The 24,374-nt window shown below is 40.9% G+C and overlaps 1 protein-coding gene across 3 annotated transcripts in view; it reads left to right on the top strand.

The window, feature by feature from the left end:
• PACRG (parkin coregulated) overlaps positions 1 to 24,374 on the top strand; it is a 495,970-nt gene that overhangs the window by 281,930 nt on the left and 189,666 nt on the right. For 2 of the 3 annotated variants that reach the window (XM_059401396.1, XM_059401398.1), the window contains exon 4: positions 11,193 to 11,342. The exons of the other annotated variant lie outside the window; for it this stretch is intronic. In XM_059401396.1, the coding sequence (XP_059257379.1) occupies positions 11,193 to 11,342 (150 nt within the window). The remainder of the gene's footprint in view (positions 1 to 11,192; positions 11,343 to 24,374) is intronic. 3 annotated transcript variants of the gene reach the window in all.

Here is a 24,374-nt window from a genome sequence, read left to right on the forward strand (position 1 = left end):
ACAAATAGCATGGAGGACATGGGGAGTTGGAGAGGAGAAGGGAGTTGAGGGAAATTGGAAGGGGAGGTGAACCATGAGAGACTATGGACTCTGAAAAACAATCTGAGGGTTTTGAAGGGGCGGGGGGTGGGAGGTTGGGGGAGCCTGGTGGTGGGTATTAAGGAGGGCACGGATTGCATGGAGCACTGCGTGTGGTGCATAAACAATGAACTCTGTTATGCTAAAAAGAATTAAAAAAAAAAAAGAATTACAGAAATATCACCGATCTACAAATAGACAGCACATAAGACAGTGGCCTCTTTGGAGAGCTCTAATGAGTTGAGGTCAGCCAGCTATAAAGGATAAACATGCAGACACAATTAAAGGGACTTACCATTTAAGTAGCAATAACATTTTAAAAAGCAAGATATTCTTGTTAAAGAACACTCAGTGGAAAATATATACCAAGTAAAGATAAAGCATGAGAATCCATATCTCAATATAAAAAATTGTTCTGAGAATTCTGTTTAATTAGAAAGGAGCATGTACAACTGAAATGCATTACTCTTTGTGATCTAATAACTTTACTTAAATACCTTGAAATTATCCAGGAAAATTATTTTTAAAGTGATAATTATAACTATAAAAGAGTAATGATGCTTAACAAAAAATAAAATACCTAATTCTGAAAATATGGGAAAGAGATGTATTAGGATTATTTTGATTACTAAATTAAAAAAAATATTCAAATTGTCAGTCAGGTTTGCTTGACGATTCCTGTAACTGAACAATCCAGAGATGGGTCTCATTTCAAGCACGGTGTAATCTGGTGGCTCACCACTGTCATTCTCTGTTCTGTTTTATGCAAGGTATCTTAAAGCTGGCTCCCTTCTTGGCTTCTGAATGTTCCAAATAAGTCCAGGGACTACATGCTTGCTTACTTACTTATGTATACCTGTAAGAAGGAAAAAGTGTCATTTTCCCTGAATTTATTATACCATATGCCAGTCTTGAACTGTGGTCAGGGTGATGGAACGCACTGGCCAGATGAACCTAGGTCATGCAATGATAGTACAGGTTAAAGGAAAGGAGAAATTAGTTTCCCTAAATAACATGAATTCTATCCGAGACATTTACACCAAACATCTAACAGCTCCCCAGCATTTCTATTATGCAGTTCTGTGGAAGCATGGGACTAAGTTTGCCAATGGGCTGTGAATAGAAGAGGTGTGTGTCCCTCCAAACTAAGCTGTTCAGAGCCAATGCACTGTCCTCCTCCGCTCTCTTCTCCCCACCCTGTGTTAACCTGAGTTGGATGTCTACCATGAATGTGAAATGGTCCTTTTCTGAGTGAAGCCAATGAGACATTAGGGTTAACCTATTACTACAGCAAACCTAGGCTATACTGACCAATGCAGATTCCCAAATGAGAACCCACAGCAATCAAGAAAAATGAAATCTGGCATCTTATGGCTTAAAATATAATGAGGAAGTCCCCTCCATCTTGTGATCTTTCAGTAGCTGATGCTAAAGACCACCTCTCTGTCCTTTTTGAGAATTAATGTGGCCACTGGAAAGCGGCCTGGTCTTTGCTTCTACCGTACACTCTACCACTTTGGGCAAATCAGTCCAACGCTTTGAGCTCAAGAGATGAGTCTGCATCTCCAGAATAGTGAAATTAATCATATCTCAGAGAGTTGTGATTGTTACATGAGTACGTGTGTGGAAATGCCCGGGCCAGGTGAGAAGCAGGCTCTTAACAATTGGTGAGGGCCGTGTTGAAGATGAGCGGTTGTAGTCGGGTGGGATCATAAAGTCCAGTTGTCTGATGATTGCTGCTCTTCCTTCTTTCCTCTCTCCCCATTTCTCTCACACTGTCTGTTAACCCTACTGCCCTTGTTTCTCCATTTAAAAAATCCTCCCATGAAACTAGTGTCACTCTACAAGAATTCCTGTCCGGAAATGTGTGTTAAGGAGGTGGAAGGACAACAGGCAGGGGTTGGCCAACCCCAGAAACATTTGAATAGTTAGCTCGTCGCTTACCAGAGAAAGGATTCCTCCTGGGCCTAGGATCTGGGGTAGAAATCAGGCGCAGCCCTTTCTGAATAGGGAAAATGAGTCAGAGAGATGCAAAACAAAGATGAGTGCTACAAGAGGGAATGGGAATGGAACATATAGCTGTCTGTGCCAAAAACACAGCTGAATAAAACGGGTAAAGACCTAAAAATAGCAAATTACGTTCTCAAACCAAATTCACTGTGTATTGGCTGTCCATTTACCATTATCTAATAAGCAAAGTTCATCAATTTTCTAGTACAGTGTGATGGTTAAGAGCAGAGTCTAAAGTCAGACTATTTGGTCAAAATCCTAACTCTACCACTTACCAGCTCTCAGACAAGTTAACCACTTGGAGGTTCAGTTTATAAAATTGGCAGAAGAATGGCACCCAACCTATAGGTTATTTCAGTGATTAAATGAGCTAATACATTTTAAGCCCTTAGCAGAGCACACAGTGTAAGTGTCATAAATGTTATCATCACCATCATAACCATTCTCTGTCTTGATTAGGGCAACAGTTTTTAGTCACCAAAGCTAAAACTTCATCTGGCAATCTTAATCCTTCCCCACAAGGGCTGAGTTCTAGTCAGGGAATAGTGCTACTACAGAGTGCTGCTTACTTTCTCAGAAGATGCCAGAAAACTCAGCTCCATCACAGTGACTCATTCCTTAAGAGCAAGCTGCTTAAGCTCGGGACCTAGCAGATGTGTAGTCTGATTGCCCAGAGTCCACGATAGAGTCTGTGTTTGCTCTGCAGCTCTGAACATTTCTCCTGAACGTGAAATGGCTCCATTTCCACCAAGACTGGGTGAGACGTTGGGAGGAAGTAGAGTCTAACCACCCTGAGCATAGGCCTTGAGCTCACGCAAACCAGACCCCAGCCTGCCATTAACTAGCTGTGTGGTTTTGGCAAGTGAATTATTTCATTTCTCCCAGGGGATTATAAAACCTATTGCCCAGAGATGAAGTAAGGATTAACCGACCACATGAGTAGAATGATTAGCACAGTGCCAAGTCAAAGTGGTAATAATAGCAAATCACCATTTTTACCTTCTTGGTGTTCCATCATGGTCATATCTCTACAGACTTCCTAGCTTTGGGCCATTGAAAAATTAATAGATTTGGATTCTATAATTCTCATCACAGTTACAATACAAATGTTAGATGGAAAATTGATTAGATCAAGTAGAGACCTCAGTGGTACTGTAGTAGGACCAAATCATCAGGGCATATCTCTTGGATTCAGTTGTTCACCCTGGGGAAAAAAAGGCTAACTCTTCAGCCGTTTCTGTGCCTTGCTTACAAGGGAGGTCTTGCCAGATGCCTTGCTGATAGAGTCTGTCTATGATCTCCTTTATGAGTAAACTTACCAGAATCCATGAAGAACTCACCCTGGCTCGTAATAATCACTGCAATTTTCTTGGGAGTTCTCAGATAACTTGCTTAAATAATCCACTCCAGAATTGTACCAAATACTGATGCCAAACCTAGTAGTGAGCAGTTCTTCAGACTCTTGCTTTGGGGTGGAAGTGGAGCTCCTTCTTGGAAATGGATATACTAATCCACCTTCTGTTCAGTGCCCCAACTTCCTGGTTTTGTGAAAATCCTATATACATTGTGGTCTTCTTTATAGTCTACTACTTCCACTGTCTCAAAGCTGGGGCAAATTTAGAAAGCTTTCCTCAACCAGAGGAAGAAATGTAACTGCAATTCTTAGATATAGTGCCTGCTTGCCACAGCAGACTGTGACTGATTTGGTCTTATTCTGGGAATGAGGTCAGGGATGGCCAGCTCCTTGCTTTGGTCCTCAACCTACCTGCGGCCCACTCCTTTGGGCTGAACTGAACCAGCAGGCAGTCTAGGGACCAGGGAGCAAGGTGCGAAAAGACAAACCCTGACAGTTTCCTGACAAAGCAGAGTATGAGTAAGTTTACGCTTCATTACTCTCAGAGATGTTCGTGATGTATGGAAGTGTGCAAAGGCCCAAACTGAGCTGCAGAAAGAGCAGGCGTGTGTGGGATTACATTGTTACTCAGGTTCCTTTATGTCTACAAAGTTGTGAGTGTACCATTCTTCATGCTAGGGACTCCATCGTTGAGACCATTTTGGTAATGAATACTTCCACTTATTAAAAAAATTATCATGTATCTGTCTTTAAAACCAAGTACATAAGGGAAAGAAAAGCCAAACACTTACCAAATGCTAACTTGTGTTCTATGGTTCTAAAGTCAGAATACATTCTTGTCAATTGAGAAAGTGTAAAAATTAACTACTTCTCATAACAAGCTTTGATAGATCCCAGGTCCCTGAGATCATGACCTGGACCAAAGGCAGAGACTTTAACCCACTGAGCCACCCAGGCGCCCAAGCATTTTTTTATAAAGATAGTTCCCTTCTGTATGGGATAAGAGAAAAATTGATGCTTTTATTTTAACATAACGCTTACTGGAAAACAATGAACTAAGGACAAAATTGTAGCCTTTATCATAGGTTTCCTGGTTGCCCATAATAGCTGAGCTAAGTCTCTGATGCTTTAATTGCCCAAGAATATGAGAACTCGGCCATATCACACTTATTTAGCTGCTGAATTCTGTTTGGGAAAAGAAAAATTTCTACAATTTTAAAACCAACATTTAGTTTGAAAACATATTGTGATTCTATTATACTATGTAAATTCATGAATTACATGACTAACACCCCTGACCAATAAAATTTATGTCCATTTCAATCTAATTTAACTAATATATTAGGCCAAACATCTTAAGTATTTATAAAATATTTTAACTTTTAAAAAATACCTAAGATACATCATGAAGACATGTATAATGGCAAATTCTTGGAGACAGCAAGTAGATGGGAGGGTACTGGGGGCAGTTTTGGGTCATGAAAAAGTTCTGGAAATAGATAGTGGTGATGGTTGCACAGCACTGTGAATGTAATTCATGTCACGAAATTGCACACTTGCAAATGATCAAATGAAATATTATACATATTTTATACAATAAAAGTAATCATCTAAGATATCTAAATAAGAATGACTCAGAAGCTAAAATATCCACTCTCAGTATTGTTATACTGTATTTTCTGTATTATACTGAATTTAGAAATTCTGGCCTCTGACATATGACCTAAAATAAGTACTAGAAAGTTAAGATCAATTTAACAATGTTTGTGATAATATAATTATTTATAGAAACTCACTTAATTCTCTCAAAAACAATAGAGCCAGTAAGAGAATTAAGTAAGGGGACGCCTGGGTGACTCAGTGGGTTAAGCCGCTGCCTTCAGCTCAGGTCATGATCTCAGGGTCCTGGGATAAAGCCCGGCATCGGGCTCTGTGCTCAGCAGGCAGCCTGCTTCCCCCTCTCTGTCTTCCTCTCTGCCTGCTTGTGATCTCTCTCTCTGTCAAATAAATAAATAAAAACTTTAAAAAAAGAGAGAGAATTAAGTAAGTTCGCCAGTAAATAAATATATAAAATAATATGTTTTTAAGTATACGTTATCAAGAATTTTTAGAATGCTTATTGCGATAAAATGGCTTTAGACAAGTAGTATCAAAGTATAAAATTCCTTTGAGTAAACCTAACAAATTATGCAGAATCTAAATGAAAAATAATAGCTTTCCTGAGGAGCTTAAAGATGACAAGGAAAATTGAAGAGATGCAGGTTTCTAATGGAAAGATTCCGTAATAAAGATGGAAATTTCCCCCCAAGTAGTCTCTAAATTTATTGAAATTTTTATCAGTCTCAAGCACATATTTTAAGCTGTCCAAATTATTTTAAAGTTTGTCTCAAGATATAAGTGGTTAAGAATAATCAAGAAAATACAGAGAAAGCATAGAGAGTTCTATATTCCACAAAGTTAAAATATACAAAGTCATGATCATGAAGAATAATATTTTTAGGTAAATATGCTGAATATTTTTTAAACAGTATAAAAAATATGCTTTTTTATTGGAATAAAATCCTATATGTGTGTATGTATGCCTACAGAAAAGATAGTCTCTGCTTTAGCGGCTGAGTATATAAATTTCTGTTTACATTCTATTCTACAAAAGGAGATCATAGCTTTATAACCTACCTTTTTCCTCACCTGTATCTTATCAACATTTTCTAAAAATGTATTAAAAATATATTTTTCTTTTTTTTTTAAAGACTTTATTTATTTATTTGACAGAGAGAGAGATCACAAGTAGGCAGAGAGGCAGGCAGAGAGAGAGAGAGGGAAGCAGGCTCCCCGCGGGGCTTAATCCCATGACCCTGAGATCATGACCTGAGCCAAAGGCAGAGGCTTTAACCTACTGAGCCACTCAGGCGCCCCAAAAATATATTTTTCTATTAAGTGACTTTGGTAGCTTTGGAATTTTCCATTACATAGGTATACCTGATTGTATTTAATTCATTGTTTTTGGAACATTTAGATTGTTTCTAATTATAAGTAATATTATGGATCACATCCTTCCCTATCACTCTTTCTGCACAGGTGCATACTTCCTTAGACTAAATGCCTAGAAGTGAAATTGCTGGGTCAAATACTATACACATACAGTGGCGTCCCCACCCACCGCCCCCACACTTTCATCCATGGTTTTGCTTTCCATGGTTCTGTCTCCCATGGTCAACTGCAATTCAGAAGCAGATGATCCTCCTCCAGGCATATGTCAGAAGGTCAGTAGAAGCCTAATGTTATGTCACAATTCCTACACCAGTCCTCGCACTTTATCTCATCACATAGGCATTTTGATCTCTCTCATCACAACAAGAAGGCTGAGTGTAGCTTAGTAAGATGTTTCAAGGAGAGACCACATGCACAAAACTCTATTGTTATAATTATTGTTATAATTATTGTTATTGTTATAATTGCTCTATCAGTTGTAATTGCTAATTTCTTATTACACCTAACTTATGAATTTAACTTTATGATAAGAATGTATGTATAGAAAAAAAAAAACAAGGCATATGTTGGGGTTTGGTACTGATATGATAAGAATTTACTGGTCTTGGAACATATCCCCCATGGATAAGGAGGGGACTACTATATTGCTATAGAAAGATTGTGATGGTTTCTAATATAGTATCTGTGAGAGTGCCTCTCTTCCCTAACCTGCGTCCACAGTGAGTATTACATTTTCAAAAACTTTTTGTTAAATGACATTCAAAGTTATAAAGTAGTGTTATTTTGATTACTAATGAAGCTGAACATTCTGGAATGCTAATTTTTTGTTTTGTTAATTTGTGCATTATGTATTCCTATTCCTTGCCCATTTTTAATTAGCAAATTCAATCTTTTATTGGTTTGTGATAACTATTTGTTTATCAAGGATATTAACATTTATAGCATATTTCAAAAATATTTTTTAGACTTTATTGTTTGCTTTTGTATTTTGTTTGGTGTTTCCAGTTTTAAAAGAAGAACTAGAAATATTTCCATTTTCCTGATTCCCAAGTAGTGAATCATATCTGATAGTAGAAAATGTTTACACTTTGCAAAAATTATAGAAATAATGGTTTTTGTGCTTGAGAAAAATCATACATGTAACTTATAACCATTGAAGATGAATAAGTTTTACCACTTTGACTTTAAATAATTTTTTCCTTATTCTCCAGCAATTTCTATATATCTAGAAGCTCTGTCTTGTTGATTATACTTGAAAGAAGTAAGCAGCACAATAGAAATCCAATTTTTCTGAATAGAAAGGTCCCACTGGCTGATTTATAATGTCAGTAGATATCTCATGTTAGACCCTTCTTAAAATCTTAAATCTTGAGTTCAAAGTCCTCACTTATGTCTTGACAATAGCTTTCGGGCCCATCAAGACAATAATAAACACGTTCCTGCTCTTTTCAGCTACAGAATCATATTCTTTATATCTGTTAACATACTTTTTCAAAGGAAAAGAACCTTTTTTAAAAAAAAAAAAAAAACCTCCCTTTTTTATTTAACTCCATTGGGATGGTAAGAACAAAAAGACTTCCACCTTAATGGTATATCTTAATTCCTCAAGAATGAGGAATAAAAAGAGAGGAACTGAAGTGGAAAGGGGCAATATAAAAAAACCCCTCCTGGATGAAGTTAAGGGGCTTTTAGAGTGCATAACCTGCCTTTATTTCACAGAGACTGCAGAGGTTTTTGAGCTATTCCTTGGTCATTTAGGAGGACTCAGAGTTCCATTTTCAATGCCATTAAGAAGAATGGTTCACACATTTTACTTGTCAGTCATTGTCAATCCAATAGCATTTATCACAAACATGTTAATTCAATCAAGGTTGCAGTGAAATGAAGTAATTATTTCCTGATGGCTGTTATTACCATCCCTGGTGAGAGAGATTATTAGTTTATTTCCAAGTAAACATCACCTCTAAAGACAGGCATAAACCTAATCAACAAAAGTTTGATGTCATTATTACTCATAGATATAAAAAATTTACCTCTAAGTCAATATATTCTCTGTGGCATACTCGAACATTGGTAGTAAATGAGCATAATCTAGGCTGTTTTATTGCAAACTTTGGTATGCATATTCTAAAAAAAAATAAATAAAAAAACTGAAAAAGCCAGTATTCTGTAGCCACTTTGGCTATGAAAATCTTTCCTGCCATTGTCATGTGGGCTCCACACAATGATACAACTATTTAGAAGACTGTTTCTGTGCTACCTGGAGTTTCGTTCCCGCATTGCTAAGTAGAACTTTTACCCCAGGAGCTGCAGTCAACCTTGTAGAAGGAAGACTCTTGTCTAAGAGGAGACAGCCTCCAGCATGCTGTTCCCTCTCCCGGAATAGTCTTCATCTAAGGAACAGCTACTCATCCCTTGAGTCTGTCCTGTGTCTGGGAGCCTTCTTTACTCTCTCCGCTGGGCTTAGGTGACCCTTTGGTTTGCTCTTTAACTACCCTATCAGTCTTATGAATATTCATCAAACTTGTAGTATTTGTTCACTGTCTTCTTCCGGACTATATGGTGAGCCCCAAGGGGATGAGTGCCATATCTGTCTTCTTCACTCTCCTACTCCAGTTCCTAAAAGCGTGACTGGCACATACACATTCTCAGCAAATATTTGATGAGTGAGGATTAAGTAAATGAATACATGTCAAGTGCTCTGCTTCGTTTCTGGAATATGAGGGCACTCCACACACATGGGTACTCGTGCAGGAGCTATCACACAGCTCTGTGTACTTCTGAGCCCTAAACATGTTTAGCTTCATTGGTAGAGGTTTTAAGAGTGTCTCTGCCCATAATCCTCACAGCCCTCACTTGCGGGCTCCCAAGTTCTCTTTTGTTAAACTGAGCTGGGTCAGGAAGCGGGGTCAGTACCTGGTCGCCTGAAAAAAACGAAACGAGTTTTACACTGGATCAAACGAGGAAAAGAGCCCCCACTCCGGTCTGTGAGATGCTACACCTGCCCATTCCCCTTCCCACCTTCCCATGGTATTCTGACGCTTGGCTTTTGCATGACTTACTACCACAACGCTTCGGCTAACTTATAGCCTTCCATTTCTAGTTGTTTTCAGAGTCTGGTCTGGCCTGCAGTGTGTCTAAATGCTGTGGTAATGAGCCATTGTACAACTGAGAACCATAGTTGTATTCAGATTGGTTCCCTGAGGTAAAGTGGAGCCACCTCCACTCATCACATTTGTGTTTATAGACGGTCCTCAACTTAAAATGGTCTCATGTAGGATCTTTCAACTTTAAGATGGTGTGAAAGCCATATGCATTCAATAGAAACTGAACTTTGAATTTTGAATTTTGATCTCTTTCTGGGCTAGCAATATGTGGTAGAATATTCTCTCATGGTGCTGGGGGTGGCAACGGGCTGCAATTTCCAGTCAGCCACGCAGGGATGAACAACAGAGACGCTCACGATTCTGTACCCATACAACCATTCTGGTTTTCACTTTCAGTGGAGTATGCAATAAATACACGAGATATTCAACAATTTTGACCAGAGCCTGGGAATCTGGTCGAATCATTACTAATAAGGGGAATGTAGGAAAAATATAAAGCTTATGGAGGAAACCTATCTTTGGAACACACTGAATTTGAGGTGCTGGAAGATCCCAGCTATTGAAAATGTGAGCTAGAGTTCAAGAATAATGTTAGGACTGCATCACACATATTGACCAGGGTGCCATCCCTTTGGTGGCCTGGCTCCCTTTGTCTTTCCATACATGACACATAGTTTAATCCCAGCCAGTCTTTTCTTTAGAAGATGGAACATCTTACAAATAAGAGCCTTTGACTTTCTCTTAGAATAGTCTGGGGGCATCAGCGTTTGTCACCATCTCTGACGTTCTATGATAGATGCTTTCTATAGCCCTTCTATTTAAATGTTGGAACTTTTAGTCATTTTAGAAGGTAAATAATACATTCTCATGATTGGGGAAACTGAGACCGCGTAGGGGAGTGAGCCGGTTCATACAGCTAATTACCAGAGTCCTGGTCCCTAGACCTCTGCTTCCCCTGCTGGGACCAATGGTACCTTTCAGACTCAGCAAGCAAGGGGACAGCCAGGTAACCCACTGCTTCCCACCCTGCCTCTGCAGTGTAGCTTGTTCCTGTGCATTCAGAATTGTTCTTTAAAACCACTTTGGATCTCTTACTGTTGATTCCTTCTAAAGTCCTGAGCTTTAGGACTTTTCTTTCCAGCTTTCTTGAGAGTCTAAATACAGTCACTTTATGTTCACTTCTACCAGGAACTTTGCTGGTGTTCGTTACAGCCTGCGGTTTCTATGCACACACACACTACACCCAGTTCTCCCTCCCCAAATAAATGTTTGTTTCCTGGCAATGGTTTTAAGGATCACATAAGTCGTTAACTGGAAAGGATTGTTGCACAGAAATTTGTCTTTATGTCGGCCTTCATGGGGTCCTCTCACCCCAGGGACACCAACGGACCCTCTCCATCACCGGCCTCTGCTGTGAAGGATGATGAGAAGCTTTCTTAGGGTTGGTGAGGGAATGGGCATGAGCTGGAAGAATGAACAATGCGCAAACCAGGTCTTGCTTTTAACATTCAACACTACGGTGCATCATTCAAAACTATTATAATAAAAGTTCGTCCAAGTAGCCGAGTACAGTTCAATTCAATGGCCTTTGCCTTACCCTTGTAGAAATTAATGCTTTTTATTTTCGGTTTGTTCCTTGTTCTACCTTGAAGATGCCTTGAACCTTCGAAACCGGCAGGTTATCTGCGTCACCCTTAAAGTCCTCCAGCATCTGGTGGTGTCCGCTGAGATGGTGGGTGAAGCTTTGGTGCCGTATTACCGGCAGATTCTCCCCATCCTGAACATCTTTAAGAATATGAATGGTGAGTGATCCCAGGACTCGAATGCCTTGGGAGCCCTAAGAAAAGGGAGCGGTTTGGAGTCGAGTTAATTCGCAACACATGTAGGATCTATGATTGCTTATAAAACCAGGATCCATGTGGGGATCTAAATAGTGTAACTCCCACCCTACCCTGCCACTCCTCAGAGAAACAGTAAAATGAACAATTTCATTTATGACTCCTCACACGTACAGCTTACTGCTGCAGTACAGAAGCGTTGAAGCAGTTCTGTAATCTCCCAGTAATTAAACTGTAAAGTTTTTGTTAACAGTCTTTTGAATACATTAGTAGGTTTTGAGTTTGGCCTTTCTCTCGGTAGTAATTCTACCTTTTGAGACTGTTAAAATTTTATTAATTGGCTTAAGATGAATTTTTAAGGAGAAAAATAGATAATTTGTAGCTATTTAGTTGATGGTGAGTGCTGATTACAAATATATATGTGTGCTGATGCATTTATTTGTTTTAATTATGCTATAAGCTTTGGAAGCACTAGTGAGCTCAGCTGAATCTGCTTTACCCTAACAAAGGTACTAGCAAGTTGTGGTGATCTCTGGCAGGCAATGGATGTATATTTGTTTATTGGGAGTGTGATTTTCCTTTTATTCCTCTTGAAAAGATGTGATTCTAATTTTCTTTTATGTTGCTACCTTGGAATTTCCATGCTTCTCATATGCACAGCGTAAGTCAACATTTGAAGTTAATTCCCGACAGTCATGTAAATTATCAGTTCAGTGGGACACTGCATGAATTTTGTGTGTGTGTGACATGATCTGCTCATGTATATACAAGAAAAAAAAGGAAACAAAAAACCTGCGTGTTCCTGCCACATACAACCCCTTTGTTTGGAATCACTATTTTTTAATTCAGAAATCGCTATTAAAAGTCTGGTTAATTAAGCAGACTATTCAGGAAATCATGAAATCCTCAAAAAGTCTTTATCTGTCTTTCAACAGCAGGACCTACTAATATACTTAATATTAAATGTATTTAGTAGAAAGGAATTCACCTGGAGTTATGGAAGCTTAGGAATGCTCATAATAGAGTGAATTAATATCCATCCAAAACACTTGAATGGCAGAAGACTTAATGTGGACATTGAGACAAGTTTCAGGAAACCCAAAACTGGGCCTTATTAAGTGAATCTCCTATGATCTAATAAACTGACAGATTTAGTAACAGCATTTCTACTCTATGGAAAATACTTGTTCAAGAATTTTTGTATTCAGACTTCCTATTTTTACTGTAGAGCAGCGTCAAATAGCCACGGGGCTATAGACTGACTCTACGTGTGCACGTTGTTCCAATATGGCTCATTAAAGAAGCCCTAAGTTCGCTCATTCTGTCTAGACTCCAGTTCACTGGAGAGAGACAGAGATGGCAGAGAGCAAGAGGACAGAAATCGAGAGATGACAGAGAGAGTTACTTTACAAATGGAAGAATTCAGGAGGAGCCACCCCCAGAAAGTCTCAGTTGTAGCTAACATTTTTCAAGTGTGTGATTAGCAAGGGTCTCCTCAATAATCCTCGTGGAAACCTGTGGTAAATGTACCATTGCCATGCCTGTCTTTTCACCATAAAAGCTGTCTTTCTGGAATTCTTCTCACATGTAAACCTGTGCTTCTGTGCTTGACCGTCATGGACCATGAGCTCTAGCACACGTCTCCCCTCCCTTGAGTAAGAGCAGTGGCTCCTACCACCCTGGGCTCATGCTTTCAGTGTCCCACGGTAGAATCTCCAGCTTAAATCTAAGCAATTTTGTATCATATAAAAGAAGAAAAACAGTGATGTTCAAAAGACAATTAGAATCTCCCACATCCTCAAGGAAACCTGCAAAGAAGAGTAAGTTTAGCCACCACCGAGAGATAAATCACTAGTTCGTTCAAGAAAAGCAATTGGTTTCTACATCTTTCTCATACTTTTGATTTAATTCTTTAACTCACAGATGTTCACATGCTTAACAAAAGAAGTAATTGGCTCTAGGAATATATCCCTATTTAGATTTTATCAATGTGGGAATTTATAGTTTATACCCTAGCCTTAATTGGTCCCAAACAAGGTTAATTATTTTGGAACATTTCGAAATGCATGCACAAGGAATTCTACATTCAACTGTTTTTCTGCTTAATATCTTTCCGATATTTGAGGGGGAAAAATATTAGCTTCAGCTTCATTTTCTCCTTATCTTAGAAACCTGTCAGTAGAATGCCAGGATGCAGTAAGCTGGATTTCCAGAGGGTCATATTACAAAATTGGAGCATTCCAGCTATAAAACTTAAAACTATTCTTCAAAGTGGCTATGTTGCCATGGGTTCAGTTCTACCAAAAGAAGCATATAACACAGGATTTCCAATTATAATAGTACTTTTACTACAGAAATAATTTAACTTCAGCAGCAGCTTAATAAATCCTATTTTATAATTATAGATATTTATATTCATAGACCATATATACTTATTTATCTGAGTGCATGTCTTTAGAATAGTCATATGTATAAAGAAAATTATATTAGAAATATATAGCATGTAACATTCGAAAAAATTCATCTTTAATTTCAACGTATTTAAAAGAATTCCACACATTTCTATGTTTCCCCTACTTAACTTTCACATAAGTCAAGGTCCTGTTAAATTCAGATTAAAACGTTTCTTTCAATTCCCACCACAAAATATTTGTTTAGAATGAGACCAGAGATCAATGCCGGAAAGAAAGAATGAATGAGAGACTAGTCCTTCAAAGTAATGACCTTGTCCTCTGTCAGTGTTCCCTCCAAGGGCAAGCCTGCTCCTTTCCTGCAATTTCTGTCCTATTTTAATGTCAAATGGACTTTGTGGAAAACGACCAGTGGGGCTGAAGAGATAAGAGCTGGACAAACAGTGAAGCTGGCAGATACACATAGGGACCCTTTGGTCTGCACCTGTCTCCAATTTACTGAACTACCATATCCCATCATGAGTTCTACAACGTCGAAACATTTATATTGGGTTTTCTTTCTCCTGTGCAGACTGTGTCATGCCTAGAAGAATTAGGTGCTTTGCAAGTGTTTGAGATTCATACCCTAACCCAGTCTTCCTGCCCACTACTTGTTTATTCAGTCCTGTCCTAAATAAGTATCTTCACTATTTCATGAGGTAACCCATTCTTCTTCCAAAAGAAAGTCACGTCCTACACTAAGTTGAAACTTATGACTAACATTCTGATTTACCTGTTTAATCCAAACCACACGGAACAGTGTCAAATCCCTTTCCCAAATAGCAGGACTTTGAAAAATTATGTAAGACTTTCCTTCCCTCTCAATCTTAATTTCTCCAAGATTAAGGTCTATTCTTCCATGTGTTCTTTATAAGCCAGCTTCCAAAACCTCAGGGGGTGGGGAGGGAGGACCCTCAGATCTGCAAACACTGATGATTCTGCAGTAGTCTGAGAACAGCCCCAGGACACAGAGTATCCTGAGGTAAGTCTGCCCTCAATGAGGCACCCCACATGTGGTCAGCCTGTAAGATGTCTGTACTATTTAGAAATCTACAAATGTGCACTGAGTCAATTTCCTCTTCATTCAGACTGCTTCATTCAAGTTTTCAAACCCATTCACTTCAGAAAAGAAGTCCGTATTGGGTGGGGGGCACATAATAGAAATTGCCTGGGAACCTGTTCTGTTTCTTCTCTGTAGACCACTCTGGTTGCATCTGCCAAGAGGGAAAAATTATTCTCCAAGTTGTTTCTCTGTATCCAGAAACACATGAACAGGCAGGGTGATGACCCAACAAAACCAGAATCCAGTTCTGAAGGCTGTGTATTAGTTTCTTAGGGCTACTGTAAGACATTTCCAAAAACTGGGAGGCTTCAACAACAGAAAGTAATTGTCTCATGGTTCTGGTGTCAGTAGGGCCACGCTCGCCAAGTCTGTAGGGATGAATTAGCGCCATGCCTGTCTCTTTGCTCCTGGGGCACCTGGCAGTCCTTGGGCTCCAATGAGTGCCTCCATCCACCCGTGGCATTCCTCAATGTGTGTCTCTGTGTCTCTTCTCTTCAGAAGAGCACACCAGTCCTTGTAAGGATTGGGTGAAGGGCCCAGCCTATCCCAGGATGACCTCCTTTCAACAAATCACATCACGAGGACCCTATTTTCGAGTAAGGTCAAATATAGAGGTTCCACAAAGGACAGTGTTCAACCCAGAACAGCCTTGGCTAACTCTCCTCCAGGGTACGTGGAGATAAAATCCCATCCTTGATAAGCAAAGCTAGAGGTTTCGCGTGCTTTCTGCTCTCACTGTAAAAACTGAAAGCAGACTCCCGCTTTCCACAACAGCAAGTTCTCCTTTTCCGTTCAGCAGGATGGGCTTGTTGGATTAAAACAGGAAAGGGATCTAAGTGAGCATGAGCAGAGGAGATGGCAAGGACCTGATTTCGTTTCCCTTCAGTGATGCTGCAAACTAAGCAAAGAGGGGAAACAAATGCTTTCTCAGCTTGGGGTGGTGCCCCGGCTGCTCCAGAATCCCCCAAGGGCACCACTGCCTCCAGGCTTCCAGAAGGCCCCAGAGCCCGACTCTGGGTAGGGGACTGCCTCACCTGCACCAGTCCAAACAGCTGGGCAAGGGGGCTAGGCCATTGTGTGCTTGAATGGTGTTTGGACCAGTAAGTTGGGGTTCACCTCATGGACAAGGACAGGTAGAACAATAAGGGGAAAAACCAGAAACGGGACAGTCTATAAGAGCAAAGGCTCTGCCATCCGGTTTCCTGGCTCTGAACCCTGGCTTGAGTTAGGGTTCAAACCAGCTGTGTGACCTTTGATGGGTTATGCAACTCGTCTGTGCCTCCATTGCCTTAATTAAGAAAAGAGTTTGTTTGGAGGCCTAGAGAGAGCTGGCTGACCTGCAGAGGGCTGCCGGGGATGGCTCAGGAGGGCTGTCAGTGCCGTGGAGATGAGGACAAGGCAGGTGGGTCATGAGTGAGGTGGAACGTGGGTGAAGTTGCTTTGCAAATCGGCAGGCGGTAGGTAAAGGTCACATCTGTTGTCTGACTCAGAGGTTGTGGGGAAAGCTGTGGTTTCGGGTCCTTCCAAGAAAACTAAGTGAAATCAATTGGAATTCGTATGGCAGTTTGGTAAGGTGATCAGATATAATATAATTTTTCAAGAATTGATATCTTTTTTATATGCCAGCCGTCAGAAACACGGAGAAATTTGTCTCCGACTGGCCGAAGGATCCCATCAGAGGGAAATTTCTGCGGTTCCACTCCGAGAGGTAGTTTTAGCTCCTTCTCTGGATTCCTTTCATTTCAGGAGAGAGTTGAAATATTTATCTAATCAAAAGGCTGAAACTAGAGGTTTTCCAAAACCAGCACACCCTAATGGACTATTGAAATCCCAACCTTTTTCTGAGACAGACACTGCTTTCAGTTTCTAAGTGGCTTTTCTATTTGGAGTTTCTCTGTGTGAATCTTTCTGAAACTCAGTGTCTGAGTGTAACTTTGCTTCCATGGGTCAGATTGTCAGAACACCAAATTATAGATGGTCCAGGGGCATCACTAGAGTCCCAGATTAATGGCAGACTTGGTGTTCTCTAGAACGATATTGTCTAGAACAGGCTGCACAGGTAAACCCCATGCATCATCTCTAAACTGCTGCAGTAGGGCTGCTGTTTCATGGAAAGACAGGCTTGAAATGGGCGCTGGCCCGCTGGGCCCCACTGCCTGCTTGTCGGAATGGACCATGTGTCCTACACCCAAGATCTCGACCTTGAGTGACCACCCTAATTCCAGTCCAGAGACTCACAGGAGATAGCACTTGTTTTTTCTCCAGAAGTGGATTCAAACATTGCATCCTCTGGAACCTCCTCTGACCTTGCTGAGACCAGCAGAGGGAACTGGTCTCTCTCCCCTGGGGCTTGCTACTGTCTCTCCCGCTGTATAGATTCTGTAATCTACCCTTGTCTCTCTCATCAGCTAGCTGGGTTGGTCCAGAGGCAGGGAGAGGTGGGGACAACTGGCCGTTTGCTCAACCTGTCTGCCAAACCATGTGTGAAATTTGTGGTTTTTTTCCCCCTTACACCCACTCTGAGGTACTCCAAAATGGATCAACATACAGAATGATTTGATTCCAGCTGGTTCCTAATCCTTGGCCAGTATATCTCCACCACTAGCTGGAAACTGGCACTTTTCTGAATAGGAGATTTCCACGGATTCAGCTAAGGCCTTTAAGATATGCCGAGAGAAATCTGTATAATATGCTTTAATGTATTTAAAAGCTCAAGATGGGCCCCAAATGAGCAAGCATGCAAATATTCGCCCAAGAGAAAACAGTGTTCTCTTCTATTTTTGCAACAGAAAGTTTTACTTAATCTGGGCAAGAAAGCACATGGTGATTTCTAAAGCTTTAATTCAAAGAGGCTCCTATATTCCGCCAGATCATAATTTGTACTTTTTAAGTCACCTAAAATATCAACTATGGATTTGTAGATAATTAAGGTCTCGTTCTCATCTTCCTTTATATGCAAATCTTTCAGGAGCACCAACAAATGACTTTTTAGAGGTCTCTATGTGGACATTGCAGAGAAAATAAGCATGTCACCAGTGTAATTGTTATGTTGAATAGTCACTATTCATGACATAATTAAAAGGCAAGTTTTAAAGGGAATTGGAGACAAAAAATAAGCTTTATTCAGTGGGGGAGTCTTTCTCTGACTACATAAAACTTAACAGGGGTTTTACTTGTTCTGCTCACTCAGAAGATCAAAGGCACTTGGAGTCACACAACTCCAGTGCTTAAGAATCACTTCGTGAACAGATTGACCAAAATTCTGAACTTGGCTTGTCCTCAGATACTCTGCCTCCCACGCCACCCCCCAGCACAGATCTGTTCTGTGCTGGAAGCTTGCCTCGGAACACAGGAGTGCCCTGGACCGTCCTCTCCATTTCTCTGCCTTATGTCTTGTCCTCCCCCCCAAAACTTCGTCTACCGAGGTTGTATCCCCTAGGTTGTCAGGGTGGGACACGCTGATGGTGACAAGAAGGGCAGTCCTCGCAGCCGATGCTACCCTGAGCTAGCATGACACTTACTTCTTGGGCCTGGAGGCTGTAAGGCTGATTGTCTCCTGGGAAACATGGCTGACAGATCTTCATGATCCTTCCATGGGCAGTCAGTCACTCTCTATCCTGGAGATTCTCCTTCCTTGGCCCTGAGTCTTCTTCCTCCCTCAGTGAGGGTGAGTCTCCTATACTCACCTCAGATTCTTGTGCCCACGATTCCTCGGTTCTTCTAGAAAGCCCTGTTCCACAGGGTGGAAATCACCCCCTCAGCCCTCCCTCCTGAGGAAAACTATACTTGCCCATCCTGAGTGCTGAAAACTCTGGGAGTGCAAGCCCAGGCCCTCAGTCCTGCTGGCCGGGCTCCTCTGGATTCTCAGCTAGGACGAAGCCCCAGGACTTTGTTTTGTCCCACTGTTGGGAACACGTTCAGGGCTCTCCAGATGGTTCTACCAGCCAGGTGAGATTGGAAGCAGAGCACAGAGTAGCGCCCTTCAAAGACATCTCCTCCGTGTCTTCTCACCACATATGGGCTCCCTTCAGAAGCCTTCCTCTGTCCATCTGGGGAGCTGGTCCCCTGAAACTCCCACAGGCATGCTGCTGACTGAGTGGCTCTGTGGGTCGCATGAGTCGCAGTTTTCAGCTCCCTGTCATACCCGTTTTGGCTTACTTGAGCCAAACACAAAACTGTTGGAGGCCTTTTCCACTTATGGTGAAATCAGCTTTCTGTTCTTATTGTCTTCCTCAAAAATCTATTATTTTTCACATTGACAGGGTGGAATGTATATAACTCACCATAAGCTTAACCATCAATGAAGAAGGATTGAAAAATATAATGGACATATTTCCTTAGAAAAACTGCAAATAGTATTGATATTTCTTTGCTTGCCTGCTTTCTGTATTATATTTTCATGTACATCCTGAATTGGTGTCCCAAGTAATAAAGAAAGAAGCAGCAGAGGCAATGTTGTTATGACTAAGTTCTATTCAGATCCTTCCAAGATCAATTTGCGCTTTCCCCCTTTAAATACGGTACTTGCAACTGAGCTTTCTGTGAGCCTATTTCTATCCATTTTGAGATGGCAGTGAACAGAGAGTGACCCTCCATTCAGTGACTCTGAGAGTCTGCATACCTCCTACAACCCTGCTTCTGCTTCCCCCAAAGAAACCCTGCATTTATCTTAAAAACTAAAATCTAAAACTAACTAAACTAAAAAGCTAGTATTTTAAGCTTTGTTTTTACCTTTAGATAAGTTGGATATTCTACACAGAGAGGGTTTCGAGGAATTTGTAGTTCTTCTAGCAGAAATCAATGAGTACGATACACATTTGTATGTGGATATGTTTATTATAAATAAGGTAAACAGCCACCTGATCAGATGGCTGGGATGTAGGTCTGTCTAGAAGCAGTGGAATATATGTTATCCTTTCAAAGTTTCTTAAAATTCTGCAAATGTGGAAAGATGACACTCAAAGAGACGTAGTAGAATATTTAGCTTGTGATGGCAGAGGCCCAGCAGAACGTGGTAGCACGCCCACCTGTACTTACCCACCTGTCACACTTTCTGGTTTTGCCTTGGAGTACTGGGCCTCGTTTCTCTCTCCTGAAGGCTGGTCTCACGACCCCCAGGAAAACAAATGCACTAGGCTAGCTCAAGAAGCTGTAGAGAGCAACGTGGTTTTTACCAACTATTTGGGAAATGCCAAAGAGAAGACCACATAGCTTATATTGATTGATTGATTGATTGAAGGGGGAAAAATTACTGTGCGCTTACCATATGCCAACTGGGCAAAGCCTCCTAAAAATCCTTAGAGATGGAAAGCAGGCCACATGCTGCCATTTTCCACTTCTCAAATCCACCAGAGGCTTCCTCACAGCCTTACCCCATGTGCCTGAATTAACACCAACCTCCATGGGAGACCTGGAGAGTAAAGGGCGTTTCCAGAAGCCCAAAGAAACAAGTCAGCTTTCCGTTCCTCTCACCCCCACCGTCTTCTGCACTCGTTAATACCTTGACCCTGAGGTCAGGGCATGAATCTGGAAGAATAAAATCCAGATGCAATGGTGGACTTGTTGAGACTGCTCAGAAGGCAAGAGGAGGGTGCTTAGACTTAGTGCATTAGCTTAGCCAATGAAACAGTGAAGACATAGAAAAAAGTTTCAAATTACTGACCATTACCATTGCCTTCTTGCCAAAGAATAGGAATGTTAGCATCTCCAGCCACACACTGTCCATTCCTGGGAAGGTCCTGAGAAGACCTTCTTATGTGGGCAACCTCCAAACACTATTTTTTGGGAGGAAGGTTTAGGTTTTGTTTCGTTTTTGTTTTTTGTTTTGGTTTGGTTTGGTTTTTGTTTGGTTTCTTTGTTTTGGTTTTACTGAAATATAATATATAGTATGCATAATTTTAAGATGTACAACATAATGATTTGATATGTATTGCTAAATAATTACCACGAGAAGTTCAGTGAACTGCCATCACCTCACATAAGTACCTTTTTTCCCCTTGTGATGAAAACTTTTAAGATCTACTCTCTCAGCAGTTTTCAAATACAGAACACAGTATTGTTAATTACAGTCACCAAGTACTGTTTTCAGCTGTCTCTTAGAATTCCCATGAGCAGTTTTTGTTGAGCCTTTGCTGGGAATTCCACTGTGGGTAATTTTTGCATAATCCCTGCTAAGGACTACAGTATGATATGCACACTGTGTTTACAAACCCAACCAGAGAGCATTTGAGATTATGAGTCCTGAAGCTACTAACGTTACAACCGGGTTTGAGAGTCCCCTCAAGTACATAAGATACGGGCCATGGAGGACAGGCCAGCATCTGGTGCCTCCTTCATCACCAGGGCAGCCCAGCAGACCCAGCCTTTCTCTGATCTACCAAACAGCAAGGAGCCGAAAGCTAGGTTCTTTTTTCAAATCTCGGTATTGTTACTAGAATGTAAATTCTATGAAGGCAAGGACTTCTGTTTCTTTGTCACTGCTTTATCCTTGGCTTAAGAAGAGTTCCTGGCCGTTCTTGAGCTCAATAACATTTGCTGAATAGATGGGTATGGATGGATGGTATATTTGTTTTCTGTTGCTACCATAACAAACTGCCTCAAATTTAACTGAAATAGCGCCCATTTATTATGGGTGGGCAATATGGCCAATAAGGCCAGAATCAGGTGTCAGCCGCCCTACATTCCTTACAGACGTTCTGGAGGAATTGCTGCTTCCAAGCTCATCCCAGTTGTTGGCAGAAACCATTTCCAGGCAGTTGTAGGACTGGGGTCCTCATTTCCCGGCTGGTTATCAACAGAGGGTAGCTCTCAACTTGTAGAAGACGCCCACCTTCCCTGGCTCATGGTCTCTCCATCTTCAAAGCCAGCCATGGTCGATCAAGTCCTTCTCATGCTGCCAGTGCCTTGGACTCCCATTCTGCCACATCTCATCTGCTTTCCTTTTCTGCCATTAAGGACTCATGTGATTACATCGGGTCTACCCAGCTAATCTTAATAATCTTTTAAGGTCAGCTAATTAGTAACCTTAATTCCATCTACAAAGTCCCTTCACAGCAGAACCTAGACTGGTGTTTGACTAAAGAATAAGAGAACAGAAATCTTTTTTTTTTTTTTTTTTTGTTTATTTGACAGACAGAGATCACAAGTATGCAGAGAGGCAGGCAGAGAGAGAGAGAGAGGGAAGCAGGCTCCCTGCTGAGCAGAGAGCCCGATGCGGGGCTTGACCCCGGGACCCTGGGATCCTGACCTGAGCTGAAAGCAGAGGCTTTACCCCACTGAGCCACCCAGGCGCCCCTAGAAATCTTCATTTTTAAAGATTGTATTTATTTATTTGAGAGAGAGAGAGAAATAGTGAAAGAGAGCACAAGCCAGGGGGAGGAGCAGAGGGAGACGCAGACTCTCCCCACTGAGCAGGGAGTCCATGCAGGGGATCATGACCTGAGCTCAAGACAGACATTTAACCCACTGAATCACCCAGGTGCCCCTCAATCGTGAGGCTTCTTAGAACAGGAATCTTGAGGGGCATCTTTGGAAGAAGTCATGCCAAGGCCATGACTGGGACCCAGAAGCCTATGTTCAGGAAGGATACAAAATTACCCTTAAAAGCTTTATGAAGGTAGAACAGCTCTACACTCCCAAGATTGATTCAGAGAAGACTGAGGATCTGTAAAACCTTGAGTGAGTAAAACAAGAGGTAGAGTTTAAAGACTTTGATTAGAGTCATTTCAGAATTGAGCCACGCTATGCAATGATCCAATGATTTATATGTAAGTGAAGAATAAATCAAGAAGTTCATTTCAACATGTCTTTTAAAAGGTTAGCCAGTGAGAAAAGAGTAGCATCCCCAGTAGAGTTCAGTTAGCCTCTTGGCCAGTGGTGTTCTCTGCTCTACCACATGGCTCCTTATATCACAGAGAGTATATTTCATTTCTGGAGTGATTTCATCAACATTACCCCAAATTCCCATAGGCCAGTAGTAGTAAGGACAAGGAAGTATTATTTTTGGTACTGTTATCCTTGCTTTACAAATAAAGAAGCTAAGAATTAGATCAAATGACTTGCCTAAGGCCGCATGATAGAAATAAGCTACAGCCAAGACTTAAAAAACAGATCCTCCATTCAAACCCAAGCGACAGATACTCTGAAAATGTAAATTGCTTTGCCAGAAACAATAGTTCTAAGGCAGTTCGGACCCACAGACTTCTTTCATTTAATGTGCTGAAGTAAATGGAGGTTTCATTGACCCGCTTTAATAATTATTGTGCGCTGTCAAATCAAAGCAGCTGTTGCTGATCTTCTCCACAAACTCAAATTCATTATAAAGCCAAAATGTTTTCTTATCATCAATTTCCATTGTGGAGTAGTGGTCAATAATAACTTGAGAAAAATTCTGAACACAGAAAACTGGCAGCAAGTTCACCTGATTAAAAGCATGAAAGAGTATTAGCTATCCCTCACCTACGCTTCTGCTCTTTTTGCCAGAAGGCATCCAATTTTTTCTTCTAAGTGATCTCTAATCTTAGCGTGGGTCTCAAACTCACAGCCCCAAGATCAAGAGTCCCATGCTCTACCAACTGAGCCGACAAGTGGCCCTTAAATCTCTTGTTTTTTAAGCCAGTGTTTCCTTCTCACAATTATCAATAAAAGCAGGGTACATAGTATAATCATCCTGTACACCAGGTCTTCCTAGAAAGGAAGTTACTCCCTAGAGTCTGTTTCAAACTCTATTTGAAAACATCTTGCCAAATATCATCAAATGTGAGATGTAATCAAGTGTTAAAGATAATCTACATTTTATGCAATCCTGAGAAAGAAAAAGTGTTGCCTGTTAAACTGACACACTATTAGCATCCTGATATAAAAAGTAAAGTAAAAAGTGTGACTTAATGAAATACTTATAGCCATGTAGTAAAAAGTAAAGTAAAAAGTGTGACTTAATGAAATACTTATAGCCTGGTCCAGCTTGCAGAGCGAGGTATCAACCATCTCAAACATGGAAGATGAACTAACAGGAATGGAGCGAGCGTCATGCCCTATTAACTCTCTGGGGACTTCCTCTCCATCCCCTAACCTAATCCTCAAAACTGTCCTCTATGCAAACAGTAAGACCAGTTTACAGACAAGAAAATTCAACTCAGGAAATTCTACTGCTTTGCTCAAGGTCATTCAGGAGCAGAAGTGATTCACATTTAAATTGGCTTGATTCAAAATGTGTTCTTTTTTTTTTTTTTAAGATTTTATTTATTTATTTGACAGAGAGAGAGATCACAAGTAGGCAGAGGCAGGTAGAGATAGGGGGGCGAGAAGGCTCCCCGCTGAGCAGAGAGCCCATGCGGGGCTCGATCCCAGGACCCTGGGATCATGACCCGAGCTGAAGGCAGAGGCTTTAACTCACTGAGCCACCCAGGTGCCCCCAAATGGGTTCTTTTTTAAAAAACTTTTTATTAGATTCCAGTTAGTTAACATACAGTGTAATATTAGTTT

This window comes from Mustela nigripes, chromosome 5 (genome assembly GCF_022355385.1).
Source record: "Mustela nigripes isolate SB6536 chromosome 5, MUSNIG.SB6536, whole genome shotgun sequence".
NCBI lineage: Eukaryota > Metazoa > Chordata > Mammalia > Carnivora > Mustelidae > Mustela > Mustela nigripes.